The sequence below is a fragment of the Triticum aestivum genome, chromosome 6A, assembly GCF_018294505.1.
Source record: "Triticum aestivum cultivar Chinese Spring chromosome 6A, IWGSC CS RefSeq v2.1, whole genome shotgun sequence".
In the NCBI taxonomy this organism is placed as follows: Eukaryota; Viridiplantae; Streptophyta; class Magnoliopsida; order Poales; family Poaceae; genus Triticum; species Triticum aestivum.
The window spans coordinates 103,522,799-103,540,057 of NC_057809.1; the positions used below are offsets into that span (position 1 = coordinate 103,522,799).

The following is a 17,259-nucleotide window of genomic DNA, read 5'->3' on the forward strand; positions in this document are numbered from 1 at the left end:
GTTTTAATAACTGAATGACCAATGTGACGGATTCCCATACCTTCTCCATTGGCTGCATGGATTTGATCGGGGCCGTGGTACTTCTCCCTCATGGTCACCTTTTTCAGCTCGCCGGTGATGTGGTTAGTAGCACCACTGTCGACGTACCAGTTTGTGTCGACTCCGTACGAGGCATCCGCTCCTCCAGCGACCTTCTCATCACCAGACGAGTCGCTGTCCTCCTGGAAGCGGTACCAGCAGTCCCCGCCGAGTGTCCAAGCTTGCCACAAATCTGGCAGCGGACGACATCTGGACGGGACTTGCTGGAGTTGTTGCGGCGGCCCATAGGGTTGGTGTAGGAGGGTCGTGCGCCATTGTTGTTGCCGCGGGAGTTGGGGGCCCCGCTGTTTCCGCCGCTGGTCACCTTCGCCTTGCGCTATGGCCCTCGGTAGCGTGAGGAGCCGCCGCCGCAACGTGAAGCGGCGTTGGCAGACGACTTAAACCCACCGCCGGAGTTGTTTCCTTGGAAGAGCGCGACTCTCTGGTCGAAGTTACTCATCTGGGCGAAGAGCTCGTCCAGGGTGACCGGCTGTGTGCGGGCGTCGAGGGCAGAGACAAGCGGCTGATACTCCATATCCAATCCAGCAAGGATGTAGGAGATCAGCTCGCTGTCATCTTGAAGAGGTTTGCCTGCTGCAGCAAGCTCGTCCGCCAGGGAGCGCATGTGCGCGAAGTAGGTTGCCACGGACTGCGTGCCCTTTTGTGCATTCGCTACAGATGCAGATGTTGTTGACCCTCGACAGCGACTGGGACGAGAACATGCTCGCCAAGGCTGCCTAGAGTTCATGTGCATGGACGATGGAGGTAACCTGCACTAGAACTTCTTTGGTGAGATTGTTCAACAGATAACCAAGTACCTGTTGATCCTCTCGGATCCAGACGGCATGAAGGGAATTTGGGATGGTCTCCTCCTTCCCATCTTTGTCCTTGGTGACGACTTGTTTGGCCGGCTCCGGGTTCGTTCCATCAACGTACCCGAAGAATCCCGCTCCTCTAATCTGCGGTGTGATTTGGGTGCGCCAGAGGATGAAGTTGGTGCGGGAAAGCTTTTCCGTGACTTGGCCAGAGAGACAGAGGTTACGGTGGCGGCAGAGGAAGCCATGGCAGCGAGCGTAGGTGGTGGAAGGGATGGAAGCTAGATGCGATGGAAGAGATGGGCTCTGATTATCATGTGCGAGTTGCTGTAACGTCGTACCTTTCCTAGTAGCGACGGTTTCATGTTATATAGCAGGGGGCAAATCCCTGATAAGGCATACAAGCTTGGAGTACAAGGAAAGAAGAGATAGAGATAGATCATACGGTTGGAAGAAGGTAAACTAGATACTAACAACCCTATTCAAACTAACTCTATCTCAAGATCATATGTGCGCATATATGAGTTTAACAGTTAGGTGCGTTGTCAAGCAGAAGACAAGGATGGTTCAACTTGTGTTCACTTGAGAAGCATTACCTAGATTAAATTTGTCTATGAACGTGTCAGATTGTCTTACTTCTGAGAAGAACTTGTCTCTCTTTCTCTAACAAAAGGGACTTATCTATCAACATTTGTGTGTTGCTATAGTTGATCTTCCGAATATTTGCAAGTGATGGCTGTCGGTACTATTCAGTTCAACAGAGTAGCACGGCATCCCTATGTAGGAAATGCATTTTCCAGGTTGTACGAATATCTGTACTTCACATTTAGCACCACATGGTGGCTGGCACTTTGTAAGCTTGTGAATACGGCATGCGCATTGCAGAGAATTCTCTGTCAGCTTATTTATGGACGTTTTTATTCCATGCTTGCAATGGGAGCTATCTTCACAGTCTCTGGTTTTTAGCTGGAGCAGATTAGTTGTCGTTTCAATAGCTTGGTTTTCATATTTTAAAACTAAACTGATTTAGGAAACCTTGCTAATCCAGGCGAAGAAATGAATTCTTGGATGAGCTACCAGATTTTGTTTTTCTTTTGAGCCAAGGATGAGCTAGCAGATGCTAGCAATAGTTAGTATGTCCTTTTGGGCTTCCGTGAGGCCGGGAGCATGAAAAAACTAAAGCCTCGTTAGGGCTCTTGAGGCCGTTGGGCCAGGTCCAAAACGAGAGAAATATTAGGGAGGCACAGAGACACGTTTCTTTCTAGTTGACCCCTGCTTGTTTAGTACCACCTCGCCCGGGCAACACAATGGAGGGGTCGAGATAGCTATATAATGAGACACAAGACATCGTTTGAAAGCATACCTTTCTCGGCCTTTTGGCTAAGATCAAGTGTAGTATCTGTTCTTATCAGTTTAATATCTGATATGTGGGCCATGTGCCCACAATGATATTAAATTTATTTTTTGTGGGGGAGGATCCATCACACTAGCTTGCTAGTGAGGCTCTCACGTGTCGCCTGGGCGTTGCACTATTGCCTAGGCCTGGCGCACCCCAACCAATACAAAGTAAAAAAGTTTTGTCCTAACTGCTTTGGCTAACCATGTAATTAACCATTATTTTACCAACACAAGTTTAAAACAATTTACGCCTAATTGCTTTCGCAAACCCAACACTTCACTATTATTTTACTAGTCCTGGAGTCCTTGTTGTTTGTGCATAGCAGGCTGTTAGTAATGTGGAGTACTCCCTCTTAGTTTACGGAGGGAGTACATAGCAGTGGCTCAGACGATGTAGCAATTTTTCTTCTTGACTTCCTGTCTTCCCTTGAACCTTCTGGGATCCCGTCCGTTGCATTCCCCCACCCACATTGTCCTATTTCCTAATCGTAATGATATGACGTGTTTCCTTAAAACAAAGGAAATCAGAAGCTCTTGAAGGCGGTGTATACTTTGGCGCTGTTCTGAAGTTCTTACCGAACAGTTGAATAGTCGCTTTCGTGTTTAACTTTAACATAACACTTTTTTTGTTAATTGTTTTCTGAGATAGCAAACCGCTCATGCCAAGTGGTGCTTGAACATAAAACTTTGCTCCGTCGTATTACAGCTATGAAATGTAGCATATGATGTGGGAAAAGAGTAGCATACGTTTATTTTGTGGGGATCTCCATTGTATCAATGGTCTAGTCAAGGAAGACGAGTCTGACGGCAAGAAGTGCAGTTTTCTAGTTTCATGGATGTAGTCAGTCAAATGGACAACGGACACTGTGAAAATTTGCAGTGTCAAGATGAATTGTTCTGACAGAAACGAAATCAAGCTAGCTGCTTGCCATTGAACAATGAACATATATAGTTGGTTGAGTTGCACTTCTGCAGGGTATATTTCTGTTGTAATATTCAGAAGATGTTGTGTTGATGTGGGCTGCACTTTAATTTCTTCCCAGTTGATGGCAACATAGGCATTCATCACCCCTGCCCACCGAAATGACTAAACCTTGCTTTTTATTGCGTTTTTATGACTAAATTAATTCAGAAAACGTTGCTAATCCAGGCTATGATATGTCATTTTTTGCTACTCGACGGATCAGAAAGTACTATCGTGAGGTCATGAGTCTGAACTCTGAACTAAGAGGCCACGTTATTGGGGCATCTGGGCTGCTTGCTATAGCTTTTTAGCTGGGCCAACCGGCCAACAAGCCCAATCGGGAGAAACTAGCCAGGACGCACAGGGACAGGTTTCTAATGACCGACTGTTGGTTTAGTACCACCCCGCCCGCACAACACAACAGAACGGTTGAGATAGCTATAAAAAAGACCCACACCAGCGTTTTGAAGCATACCTTTCTCGGCCTTTTGGCTAAGATCAAGTGTAGTATCTGTTCTTATCAGTTTAATATCTGATATGTGGGCCATGTGCCCACAACGATATTAAATTTATTTATTTTGGGGGAGGGTCCACCACACTAGCTTGCTAGTGGGGCCTCTACGTGTCGCCTGGGTGTTGCACTATTGCCCAGGCTAGGCGCACCCCAACCAATACAAAAGAAAAAAATTAGTCTTGTGCTATTAACTAAAAAAAGTGTGTAGCTCCACCAAAATGATTGTTGTTTGTGCAAAGCTTACACCCGATGTTGCCAAACATAATTGTTTTCCTAATCTTGTACTCCCTCCGTCCGAGAATACTTGTCATCAAAATGGATAAAAAAAGATGTATCTAAAACTAAAATACATCTAGATACATTCTCTTTTATTCATATTGATGACAAGTATTTCTGGACGGAGGGAGTATCAAAAGAAAATGTGTGAAAATGTCCGCCTCACTGCTTGTTGCTTGTGCAAAAGTTTTGCACGAGTATATTACACCGGATGTTGCAGCCAGTTCTTTGTTCTTGTCCCATCTCCCTTTGTTTCCTTATCTGAAATTCTGAATAATATGACATGCCTCAAGCATGTTTTCTTGAAACAGAAGAAGTTATATGCTTATGTTGTACAATGTGAGCGGTATAGTCAAGGAACATTCTGAGGGCCCCTGTCCCTGTGCTCTTGCAGATTTTGACTGTTGTTACTTCTGGGTTCAAGTAGACAGGGTAGCGTGTGGACTCGCAGAGGCAAAATAACTGAATCTGACAGAACAGAATCAGCTACTACTTCTGTAACTGAAAAAATGTCTTATATTTAAATTTATTTACAGACGTAGTAGTTGATCGCCAGTTCAGTTGAAAAGTTATGAGTTATGACGCTCTTCAGACTTCAGTATGTGCGGTGTGGGGCTGTACTACGGTTTCTTTCCAGTTGTTCGACTGTTACTCGGTGCAGAGTGCTTGATAATATTTGTGCTCTGATTGAGAGAAACCTCAAAGCTGAACGAGAGGATCGGTGTCACCACAGAAGATAGAACAACAACTTTGACCGGACAAACTACAAAATTCTGTTACAGCTTGTCTTGGAAATGAGAAGTTAAATGCTCAAGAAGTGAGGGCTTGCGCTTTTCTTGACTCGGTCTAGTCACTTAACCCACTTATGTTGACGTAGTAGCATTCGAAACTATCTCCAGAGAGGAAAATGGTGGCTACAAATGCTGCTGCTGATCAAATAGGTGACGATTCTGAAGTTTCTGTATGCACCACAATCCCTTAACCTGCTTGCCTTTTTTTTTTACAAATGCTAGCTTAAGCTGCTAGCATGATAGTGACATCTTTCTTCCTAACTATGATGTGATTTAATCATTTTCTTCTTAGTTGTGTTACTACTCTTGTATTAACAAAAAAAAAATTGTGTGGGTGAAGATCCACCACAGTGCTTGTTGCTTGTGAAACGTTTACACCGGGCTAGTTGCTCGTCAGCTTATTAGCTGAACATTTCTCTGGGTTATATCTCCGTTTTGATGTGTAGATGATGCTCTGTTGATGCTGGCTGCACATTAGGTCCTTCCCAGTTCATGTGGCTACCAGTCCACTCTTCTGATTAGGATATACAAACAAGTCGTTTCAATAGCTTTCATAGGCCCATCAAATTGTTAAAGTTAAATCTCTGAACACCCGAATGGCAAAAGCTTGCTTTTAATATGTTTTTATGACTAAATTAATTCAGAAAACGTGGCTATTCAGAAAGATGTGTCCATTTTTGCTACTTGACAGAAAGTACTCGGCCTGAAGTCTGAACTAGGATGCCACGTTATTGGGCTGTTGAGGCACCTGCGCTGTTTACTATAGTTTTTTAGCTGGGCCAACCGGCCAACAAGTCCAGAACGAGAGAAAATAGTCAGGGACGCACAGGGACAGGTTTGTGATGACTCTTGTGGTTTAGTACCACCTCGCTCGCGCAACGCAACGGAGCGGCTGAGAGAGAAATAAAAGGAGACCCAGGTCATCGCTTCAAAGCATACCTTTCTCGGCCTTTTGGCTAAGATCAAGTGTAGTATCTGTTCTTATCAGTTTAATATCTGATATGTGGGCCATGTGCCCACAACGATATTAAATTTATTTTTTGTGGGGGAGGGTCCATCACACTAGCTTGCTAGTGGGGCCCTCATGTGTCGCCTGGGTGTTGCACTATTGCCCAGGCAGGTGCACCCCAACCAATACAAACTAAACAATTCTAGACTTGTTTCGACTCGGCTGAAAGCAATTTTGTGTTGCTAGCTGCATCATCAAGCAGGTTATCCATTAAAAAATCAAGCAGAAAATTTGATAGGATGATTCAACTTTATTTTCACTTGGAAGCATTATCTAAATATATTTTCCTATGAAGGTGTGAGATTGCTTCCCTTCTGAACAGAACCTGTCTATCAAGTTTTATGTGTTGTTACAGTTGATCTTCTGAATATTTTGAAAGTGATGGCTTTCTGTACTATACTCGGTCCAGTAGAATAGCAACTGCACCCCTATCTCAAGGATAGCGTAACACACCTGGTGACCTGTGCTCTTGCAGGTTTTGCCTGCTGTATATTTCTGGGTTCAAGTAGACAGGGAAGCGTGTGGACTCGCAGGGGCAAAATACTGAATCTGACATAACAAAATCAGCTAGTTGATCGCCAGTTCAGTTGAAAAGTTGGTGCTAAGAATTCTATTTTTCTGGGGGTGATAATTATGATGTTGTTACCATGCTCTTCAGTATGTGCGGGTGTGGCAGCACTATTTAGTGATCGATGCAGAGTGGTTCATAATATTTGTGCTCTGATTGAGAGAAACAAACAGGCAAGCGAGTTGGCTGCAGGCACTCTGTTTTAGCGCTCAAAGCTGAACGAGAGGACCGGTGTCACCACTCAAAACTTTGACAGGATAAACTACAAATTCCTATATAGCTTGGTAAGCAAATGAATATCTGAATGCTGAAGAAGTGAGGGATTGCGCTTTTCTTGACGAGTTTCTAGTCCTTAACCCACTTATGTTGACGTAGTAGCATCTGAAACTATCCCCGGAGAAGAAAATGGTGGCTACAAATAGGTAGCAGTTCTGAAGTTTCTGTATGCACCACAATCCCTTAACCTGTTTTTTTTTTTTTGCAAATGCTAGCTTAAGCTGCTGTTATGATAGTGGCATGACATGCCGTCTTTCTTGCTAGCCAGGATGACACCCTGATAAATGGGTGAACCGATGTGATTTAATCTTTTCCTTCTGAACAATGCTTGCACCCCTGTTTCGAAGAACTTTTTGGTCAGCACTTCTCTGATTAACTTATCGATTGCTAAGTTAAATAAACTTTTTCCAAGAACGTTCCCCTACTTAGGGCCTCTTTGTTTGATTCGTCGGAAAAGTGAAGAAAAAACATATGAATATGAACTTTTTCTATGATGATACTATTCATCAATTTGATTCACAGGAATAGACCATAAGAAAAATGGAGGGATTAATTGAGTTCTTGGAGTTAATTCTGAACCCCAAATGACAAAAACTTGCTTTAATTCATTATTTTTAAATGAACTAATTTAGGAAACATTGCTGACCAGATACGAATTCTTGGATGAGTTGCACGAGCCAGCAATAGTTAATTAACTATTTTGTCGTTTACTACTTGACAACTAATGATGTACTAGCATGATTACTGGGTTGTTGAGGCATCTGGGCTACTAATCTTTAGTTGGGCCAAGAAGTCCAAAACAGGAGCACGCAGAGGCAGGTTTCTAATGATTCCTTGGTAACTTGTTTAGTCCCACCTCGCCCGTGCAAGCAGCGCAGTCATCCAAGATAGCTATAAGAGGAGACTCAGGCCAGCGGTCTAAAGCATACCTTTCTCGGCCTTTTGGCTAAGATCAAGTGTAGTATCTGTTCTTATCAGTTTAATATTTGATATGTGGGCCATGTGCCCACAACGATATTAAATTTATTTTTTATGGGGGAGGGTCCACCACACTAGCTTGCTAGTGGGGCCCTCATGTGTCGCTTGGGTGTTGCACTGCTACCCATGCCTGGCGCACCCCAACAAATACAAAGTAAAAAACTTAGTCTTTTGATTGTAAAATATAAAATAAATTTTAGTCTTGATGATTGGTTAAAGTAAAAAAATAGTCTTTTGATTTGTAATATAAAAGAATAATATTTAGTCTTGAATGATGAACGATTATTTGAATTAATTAGTTGCCTGAAAGCAATTTCTTGCTTCTGCATCACCAAGCAGAAGACGAAGGATGCTTAGCCTTTTTTTCACCTGGGAGCATTATCTGCATAGATTTCCCTATGAATGTGTGAGATTGCTTTCCTTCTAAATAGAATCTACTGTATCTATCAAGTTCTATGTGCCAGTGAGTTGATCTTGTGAATATTTGCAAGTGATGTTTTTCTGTACTCCTATGTGAAGAGTACTATATTCAGACCAACAAAACAGTGCCCCTATGTGAAGAATAGTTTCCAAGTTCCACTTAATGACTGTAATTGTGTACTATTTTGCATCACAAGGCGACCTGAAATTTTCCATGTGCACCTGTAAGAAATTGAGGAATGATCCTCCTTCTTGGAGTAGTTGCTTTTGTTCAACTTAGCTGCACACAATCCTAGCTCTCTGATAAATCAATGGTCTGAAAGTGCAGCTGGTATTCAGTCTTCAGAGAGTAATGGCAAGAAAAGGTGCAGAGTCCTGGGAAGCGTGCCGGCGTTGCCTGGTCGATTGCGAGGACTTTGTGCTGATTCCTCCGAGACATATCGGAATCGGGCTAGTTGCTCGTCAGCTTAGTTGAACACATTTCTGGGTTAATATGCTGGCTGCACCTTAGGTCACCAGTGTAGCAGAGTGGTTCAGTTTTGAGAAAGAGAGAACGAAAGTATTGCTGTACATGTGGATACTAATACACTCTTCTGACTAGGAAATACTCTTACAAACAAGTTGTTTCAATAGCTTTCACAGATCCATCAGGTTGTTCGAAGTTAAAATCCATGCCCACGCAAATGACAAAAGTTTGTTTTTTATTACGTTTCAATGACTAAATTAATTCAGAAAACGTTGCTGATTCAGGCTCCTCTTTTTTTTTGTGAGGGAATTCAGGCTCCTCTTTTGCCACTTCACAGATCAGAAAGTAGTCCCGTGAGGCCATGAGTCTCTGAACTAAGGCCGCGTTATTGGGCTGCTTGCTATGGTTTACCCGGGCCAACTGGATAACAAGCCCAAAACGGGAGAAAATAATCACGACGCACAGGGATAGGTTTCTAATGACTTGGTTTAGTACCACCTTGCCCGCCCAAGACAATGGAGCGGTAGAGAAAGCTATAAAAAGAGACCCAGACCAACGTTTCAAAGCATACCTTTTTCGGTCTTTTGGCTAAGATCAAGTGTAGTATCTGTTCTTATCAGTTTAATATCTGATATGTGGGCCATGTGCCCACAACGATATTAAATCTATTTTTTATGAGGGAGGGTCCACCACACTAGCTTGCTAATGGGGCTCTCGTGTGTCGCTTGGGCGTTGCACTACTGCTCAGGCTAGGTGCACCCTAACCAAAACAAAGCAAAAGATCAGTAATTCAGTTACTACTCTTGTATTAACAACAACAACAACAACAAAATGTGTGGGAAGATCCACCACAGTGGTCACATTTCCCTTCGTTTCTTATATCTGAAAAATTCTAAATAATATGGCCAGCTTCAAGCATGTTTTCTTGAAACAGAAGAAACTAGATGCTTATGTTTTCTTGACATGTCAGGAGTATAGTCAAGGAACATTCAAGGGCAAGGATGACAATTCTATAGCTCAACAGAGATGGTGCCCTGCGCTCTTGCAAGTTTTGGCTGCTGTATGTTTCTGGGTTCAAGTAGTCAGGATAGCGTGTGGACTCGCAGGGGCAAAATAACTGAATCTGACAGAACAGAATCAGCTAGTTGATCGCCAGTTCAGTTTAAAAGTTGGTGCTAAGAATTCTATTTGTTTGGGGGTGATATAATTATGATGTTGTTATGGTATGCATATGCTCTTCAGTATGTATGGTGTGTGGCTGCACTATGATTTATTTCCAGTTCTTCGACTGTTACGCAGTGATCGGTGCAGGGTGCTTGATAACATACATTTGTGCTCTGATTGAGAGAAACAGTAGGCGGGCTGGTTGGCGCTCTCTTTTAGCGCTCAAAGATGAACAAGACGACACAAGATAGAACACCAAATTTGACCGAACAAACTACAATTCTACGAAGTTCCCATACATGTTGTCTTAAGAAGCAAGGGATTGCGGTTTTCTTGACTTGGCCTAGTCAACACTTGACCCACTTATGTTGACATAGTAGCATCTGAAACTATCTCCGGACAAGAAAATGGTGGCTACAATTGCTGCTGCTGATCAAATAGGTAACAGTTCTGAAGTTTCTGTATGCTCCTTAACCAGCTTGCTTTATTTTTAACAAATGCCAGCTTAAGCTGCTGGTATGATGGTGACATGGATGCCGTCTTGCTTGCTAACCAGGATGACACCCTGATGAAAGGGAGACCCGATGTGACTTAATGCTGTCCTTCTGCACTATATTCTCTCTTGTTATTGTTACCTCTTTTTCTTATGGTCTAAGAAAAAAATTGAAGAGATCCTTTAGATTGAGTTTCAAGTTAGGGTTGCCTCTTGTCAGAGTATTACACTGTCATCGTAGTCTACTTCATATCGAGTGCCTCTGTTCACGGACGAACGGGGCGGAGCAGGTCTGCCCTTGCGATCTTGCATCTGGAAGAGGATGGATCAAGGTTTTCGGAAGCGCTTCCCACGACTGCTCACGTTTATCACCATGCCCCTGAAAATAAAGATCTTCCTTTGGCAACTTCTCAGGGATCGCCTCCCCTCCAGGACCGAGGTGCTCAAGCGACAGGGTCCGGGTGATGGACTCTGCCCTTTATGCAGGGTCCTTAAGATTGTAGCCCATATCATATTCTCGTGCACAGCGGTCCAGATCCTTTGGCAGTTCGTCCGAGAGGCACTAGGGCCCGACTGGGAGGCCCTGGACCTTGTGGACTTCCTCCAAGCCAGGGCTACCATGCCTGGCCGACACCGCACACATATTCTGGCTGATTTTTGAGGCCATGTCATGGACTCTTTGGACAACTAGAAATAAAATGGTGATTGAGAAGGTAAGCGGGTGCCATTTGGACAACTAGTAAGTCTGACTCTTTGTTCAAATTCCTTACTTTTCTGTAGCAATGGCACCCGCTTACTAGGCAGTGCGATCGAGAACGTCTAGACACCATGTTGAATACGTTCGTGGATTCGGCACGTCAGATTTCGTCAGTTTAGCCTCGCCCGTCGACGGCCACTAGGTGGCCTTGTTTTTTTCTTTTTTCTTTTTATGTTTTCTTTAGGCGTTATTGTGCCGCTGCTCCAGTCGTCGCCTTATGGCTTATCTGAATGTTGGTTGTATAGACCTTTGCTTTATTTATAAAGCGGGGCGAAAGTCTGTTTCAACTTGAGACGTTTATCACCATGCGTCGTCTTCTGTAAGTCAGGCGACGCCACCCCCACCTTCGCCCGTCTGCCTTGACCAGTCTTTGCCAGCCACAACAACTTCATCTGCAAATGATCAGGACGTAAGTGTGTCGTGACTCGGTCTTGTATTTTAATCATGGTTGCTCCTTACGTGATACTGTTATGCGTACATGCTGCTCTAAATACACTATGAAGTACTACAATGAGCTGGGAAAAAGAAAATGACAAAATAACTTGCATATAAGTTCCCTCTGCATGCAGGATCTATGTATGCCAACGACCGTACGGTACTACTACCAGTCACTGAATTCGCCCACCTTGAGGACCTCCGCCATCCTGCATCAATGGCGGCACTGGTGGCCTCATTTCTCCAGAAGACGAAATGCCGTCCCGCTTCAGCTGCACCAATGGCAACTCCTCGCCTCGACGCGGCGAGTTGTCGGCCAGCGGAACATAGGGAGCGCCAGCGACTGCCGCGATCTCAAAGCTACCGTCCTCTCTCGGCAAAGGCCGTAGGCTGCTACTACTATCAACTTGCGCACCACCGGAGCCTTGCGGGCTGATGCCTCCCGTCGACTCGACGTCGAGGAGAAGGTTCCCGGTGCGCACCTCCTGCGCCAGCGCGCACCCCCAGCAGAACATCCACTGCAGGTAGTCGGCGACGTCGAGCGACAGTCTGGAGAAGAAGGGTAGCCTGTTGTACTTGCCGGCGAGCCCGAACTTGCGCCGCATCCGCGCCCGCCAGAACCCGCCGTAGAGCAGGCCGAGCGCGCAGAGCACCACCCCGGCGGCGCTGACCGCGTTGCTGACGGCCTTGCTCCGGATGTTCGTGGCGGCGTGGTTGAGCACCCACAGCGGCGCGAAGCAGAGGAGCGCGAACATGGCGCCGTGCACGTGCATGTTCCCGAACCCCAGCCGCTCCATGTTCCACCCGAACACGCAGAAGGTGCAGAGGCACGAGAGCCAGCACGCCGCCGGGTCGTCGCGCACGTCCAGCAGCCCGCCGGCCCACTCCCTTCCCGCGGGGTCGGCGATCACCGCCACAACCACCATGCTGTCATCGTCGTCGCAGACCTCTTCAGCTTCTTGGTGCATGCTTTGCTCGCTTTTCCTCCCAAGCGGGCTGTGGTACATGTACAGGCCGGCGACGACGGGTGCCACGGCGCTGACCCCGGCGAGCGGGGTCATGGCGGCGTCCGGCCGGGCCGTGCTGGAGTACCCCCAGAAGAGCGCACACACGGCGTACTGCGCGAAGCAGGTGAGGTGGAGGAGCCCGACCACCACGGACAGGTGAAGCCGCTCACGGGGCACTTCACCGCCACCCGAGCCCTTCCGGCAGTAGGCCTTCCGGAGCTCCTTCTCGTCCCCCGGCCGCCACCGGAGCAGCAGGGCGGCGTGGTGGAAGAGCTCGGGGTGCTGGTAGATGGTCATGAGCGTGAAGAGCGCGTTGAGGATCTGGTTGACGATCTCGACCCACCGGTCGCGGACGGACCTACGCCGGAAGGCGCCGTCGAAGACGCCGAGGAGGAGGAGGCCAAGCAGGGCGAAGGTCAGCGCGACGCAGACCGCCCACGCGAACTGCGCGAGGTGCGCCGGGTGCTTCAGCCACCGCTTGAACGCGCTCCCGATGGGCGCCGGCCGGAGCCGCCGGATAAGACGGCGCACTCGCTCCGGGCGACTCCGCCGCTCGCCGGTCACCGGGCCGCGTGCTTCTTGCCCGACGACGGGGTTGACGGCGGGGCCGCTGTTGCGCTCGCCCAGCTCCGCCTTGGCGTGGGCCGCCGCCGTGTGGTGACCTCGGAGTGAATCCATGGCGGACGGACTCCGTGTCGTGCAGCAACGGAATCGGTAGGGAAACCATACTTGTAGCAGCTGCAACCAGTACGTAACAACAAAATAGGCCGCGTGCATCTAGAAACACCATGCAGAATTCAACGGAAGTAGACAAAGAAGTCAAGAAGGTCGACACAGAAGAAGAATCTCACGCGGTGTGATGGTATCTTGGTCAAGAAAGGTGCATAGGATGCCATAACGATAAGAACTTTGAAAGCCCTCACTGATTTGAAGGGTTTTCGAAAGAATTTTGTACCATCCTAATCCTTCAATAATTTTCCTACCTTGGTTTTGATGATTGGTAGGATTATATTCTATAAGAAACTTTTTCTTAGGGTTCATTTATACTAATTTTTGTAGGAAAATTTTCATCCACTCCAACCTCGTATGAAAAATACTACTTTTTTATGTGCAGAATCAAACACTTCGTACTAATCTTAGTATGGAAGATGAGATGGGAGGAGACTAAAATAGAATCTACTTTTTAGATGAAAATGTAGGATCAATCAGAAAATTCATATTTAGACAATTCAAGAAATTCTGAAATTATTTGACAATATACCTATGGTGTATGCTTGCAACTCCAAATATAATTCAGCTCAAAAGTCAATTTACAATGAGAGATGCAAAAATGAAAAAATTCAACTATGAATAGTGTTAGCTTTGGGTGAGTAGTATTTGACACTATTCACATCTTTTTTTTTACCGAAAAAGACTTTCACCCCGTTTTATATACTCCCTTCGTCCCAAAATAAGTGTCTCAACTTTATACTAGCTTTAATGCAAAGTTGTACCAAGGCTAAGACAATTATTTTAGGACGAAGGGGGTATAAAACAAACCACCAGAGCCATACGAGTTTATACAAAGAGACACCACATACACAAGTAGCACACGACCAAGGTACGAAAGAGTTATGCTGAGGACACAACTCAACAAGCCCTGAAAAAGGAAAAAAGAAATAGCAGCGGCCGCGGCGACGGCCATGGCCACCACCATGGTGAGTCCCACAGGCTAATCTGGCTCAGGGGTTGTGGGGGAAGCAGTGGAGCCAAATGGAGAGCCAACGCCCGAAGATCTGCGATGGCATCCCGTTTCGTCACCCGGCTAAGCGGCCACCAGAGCTACAAATAGCTACACATTTTGTAGATAGCTTGAGATAGTTGTCGAAGAGGCGCACACTAAATCGCAGGCTTATTACGAATCGTCCAGAGCGGACCTGAACTTGATCGATGTCCGGCGTGTGAAGGGCGACGCATTCAAGAAGCGCCAGCCATGCATCCTGCTCCGATGCACCGAAGGACCTCCGGAATGCGAGGCGCCCTAAATCAATAAGGACTGCCTCGACGGAGATCTAGGGCTCCACCGTAATGGAGAACAACTCCAAAAATCTATCGGCAAAGGGGCTATCGCCAGCCCAACGGTCGAACCAAAAGAGGATTGACGTCCTAAATGCCACCGAGATCAAGGACCCAATGCATAGAGATCAAGGACCCAATGCATAGGATCGAGACTCTCTCGCAGAAAGCGAGAGGTTGACCGCATAGGTTGAATTAGGAGCTTAATCCTTTTGAGGCTGTACATCATACATGTATGTGTTTCTCCAAAAAAAAATCATAATTTTTAAACTTGTTTTGTATTTTAAAAAATGATTTCATTGATCTCACCTAATTAAAGCTAGATCCTATACTAGTTGCCCCCAGATGGCATGCCGCTCTATTCCTGTGTTTTTTACTATTCATGTGTATAGTGCCTATTTAGTTCATACTTCCTCCGTTTCAAAATAAGTATCGTGGTTTTAGTATTTAAAAAAAATACATAAATAAGGTAGGACTGCATGGAAACGTAAGAATATGCAGAATTGGTGTCAAATTTCCAGGAATAGGAAAAGCATAAAATCTTAAATATCTGGTCAAATTAATATCAAAGCATATCCTGAATATATATTAAAATAAGGTGAAGTAATATTATGCTACCTATGATCTTTGCCTTGCTCTTTGTGCACAGGAATGTAAAAAGGAGATTTGAAACGACTGTAAAATTACTTTATTTTCCCTATGAACTCAATATAAAGGATCCCTTCATTTTCTGTCTTATGGTCTATTCATGTGAATCAAATTGATGAACAGTACCACCGTAAAAACTATTATTATGTTTTCCCAACGCTTTTCCTAGGAATCAATCAAGGAGGTCCTAAGTAGGGGAACGTTCTTGGAAATAGTTTATTTATCTTAAGCTGCTGGTTAATCAGAGAAGTGCTGACCAAAAAGTTCTAGGGAAACAGGGGGGCAAACAATTATATGAGAGAATGTAGTGCAGAAGAAAAGGATCAAATCACATCGGGTCTCCTTTTCATCAGGGTGTCATCCTGGTTAGCAAGAAAGATGCCATGCCATGTCATTATCGTATCATCAGCTTGAGCGAGCATTTGTTAAAAAAAAACAAAAAAAAACAAGCAGGTTAAGGGATTGTGGTGCATACAGAAACTTCAGAGCTGTTACCTATTTGATCAGCAGCAGCAAATGTAGCCGCCATTTTCTTGTCCGGAGATAGTTTCAGATGCTACTACGTCAACATAAGTGGGTCAAGTATTGACTAGGCCGAGTCAAGAAGAGCGCAATCCCTTGCTTCTTAAGACAGCATGTATGGCAACTTCGTAGAATCGTGCTTTGTCCGATCAGTGTCGTCTTGTTCATCTTTGAGCGCTAAAACAGAGCGTCAGCCAGCCCGCCTACTGTTTCTCTCAATCAGAGCACAAATGTATGTTATCAAGCACCCTGCGCCGATCACACTGAGTAACAGTGGAAGAACTGGAAATCAATCATAGTGCAGCCACACACCACACATACTGCAGAGCATATGCATGCCATATCAACATCATAATTATCAGTTCTCGAAAAAAACATCATAATTATCACTTGCCCTTAATATGTGCCTTGACTATACCCATGACATGGACAACGAAAACATCTATGTTTAGTGCAAGCCATATTATGGATCTTCCTACACATTTTTTTGTTATTTTTAATACAAAAGTAGTAAGTACTAATATTTTTTTGCTTTGTATTGGTTGGGGTGCACTTGGCCTGGGCAGCAGTGCAACGCCCAGGCGACACATGAAGGCCCCACTAGCAAGCTAGTCCCCACTAGCAAGCTAGTGTGGTGGAACCTCCTCCACAAAAAATAAATTTAATATCATTGTGGGCACATGACCCACATATCAGATATTAAACTGATAAGAACAGATACTACACTTGATCTTAGCCAAAAGGCCGAGAAAGGTATGCTTTGAACTGATGACCTGGGTCTCCTTTTATAGCTTTCTCTATCTCTCCGTTGTCCTGCGCGGGCGAGGTGGTACTAAACCAAGTCATTAGAAACCTATCCCTGTGCGTCGTGTTTATTTTCTCCCGTTTTGGGCTTGTTATCCAGTTGGCCCGGGTAAACCATAGCAAGCAGCCCAATAACGCGGCCTTAGTTCAGAGACTCATGGCCTCACGGGACTACTTTCTGATCTGTGAAGTGGCAAAAGATGCATGAATGAGCAACGTATTCTGAATTAATTTAGTCATTAAAACGTAATAAAAAGCAAAATTTTGTCATTTGGATGGACCTGTGAAAGCTACTGAAACGACTTGTTTGTACTATTTCCTAGTCAGAAGAGTGTATTAGTAGCCACATGTACAGCAATACTTTTCGTTCTCTCTATCTCAAAACTGAACCACTCTGCTACACTGGTACCTAAGGTGCAGCCAGCATCGCATCATCTATAAATCAGAACGGAACTATTAACCCAGAGATGTGTTCAACTAAGCCCGATCCCGATATGTCTCGGAGGAATCAGCCATGTCACCACCGCAAAGTCGTCGCAATCCACCAGGCAACGCCGGCACGCTTCCCAGGACTCTGCACCTCTTCTTGCCGTTACTCTCTAAAGACTGAATACCAGGTTGTTGCTGCCGAACGGAAGGCCCCCCTCCCCCCTCCCGCCCGCGCCGCCACCCGCGAGGCGGCCGGGGCGGGCGCCCAGATCCCGCCGCCTCCGGTCTCCCCTCCTCCTCCTTCCTCCCTCGCCGCCGCCAGGGGGCACGGCCGGGCTCGCCTGACCGGCGCCGGCGGCGGCGGGGCCCTGCTCTTCCTCCTCCGCGCGTTG

At 45.7% G+C, this 17,259-nt stretch overlaps 1 protein-coding gene, 5 non-coding genes and 2 pseudogenes across 6 annotated transcripts; 5 read left to right on the forward strand and 3 right to left on the reverse strand.

Moving 5' to 3' along the window:
* Nucleotides 1-524: 524 nt before the first annotated feature.
* On the reverse strand, nucleotides 525-661 carry LOC123132801 (uncharacterized; annotated as a pseudogene).
* Nucleotides 662-2,252: 1,591 nt separating this feature from the next.
* LOC123132909 (U2 spliceosomal RNA) lies at nucleotides 2,253-2,449 on the forward strand. Its single transcript, XR_006465129.1, has one exon. It is a non-coding gene; the product is annotated as a U2 spliceosomal RNA (small nuclear RNA).
* Nucleotides 2,450-3,726: 1,277 nt separating this feature from the next.
* On the forward strand, nucleotides 3,727-3,923 carry LOC123132674 (U2 spliceosomal RNA). Its single transcript, XR_006464963.1, has one exon. It is a non-coding gene; the product is annotated as a U2 spliceosomal RNA (small nuclear RNA).
* Nucleotides 3,924-5,771: 1,848 nt separating this feature from the next.
* Nucleotides 5,772-5,967, forward strand: LOC123132904 (U2 spliceosomal RNA). The gene has a single exon (XR_006465124.1). It is a non-coding gene; the product is annotated as a U2 spliceosomal RNA (small nuclear RNA).
* Nucleotides 5,968-7,614: 1,647 nt separating this feature from the next.
* LOC123132911 (U2 spliceosomal RNA) lies at nucleotides 7,615-7,811 on the forward strand. Its single transcript, XR_006465131.1, has one exon. It is a non-coding gene; the product is annotated as a U2 spliceosomal RNA (small nuclear RNA).
* A 1,309-nt stretch (nucleotides 7,812-9,120) lies between these two features.
* LOC123132677 (U2 spliceosomal RNA) lies at nucleotides 9,121-9,317 on the forward strand. Its single transcript, XR_006464966.1, has one exon. It is a non-coding gene; the product is annotated as a U2 spliceosomal RNA (small nuclear RNA).
* Nucleotides 9,318-11,399: 2,082 nt separating this feature from the next.
* On the reverse strand, nucleotides 11,400-13,119 carry LOC123130392 (uncharacterized). The gene has a single exon (XM_044550294.1). The coding sequence runs from the start codon at nucleotides 13,085-13,087 to the stop codon at nucleotides 11,576-11,578; it is 1,512 nt and encodes a 503-aa protein (XP_044406229.1). The 5' UTR covers nucleotides 13,088-13,119; the 3' UTR covers nucleotides 11,400-11,575.
* A 3,057-nt stretch (nucleotides 13,120-16,176) lies between these two features.
* LOC123132678 (uncharacterized) lies at nucleotides 16,177-16,391 on the reverse strand (annotated as a pseudogene).
* Between the last annotated feature and the right edge of the window lie 868 nt (nucleotides 16,392-17,259).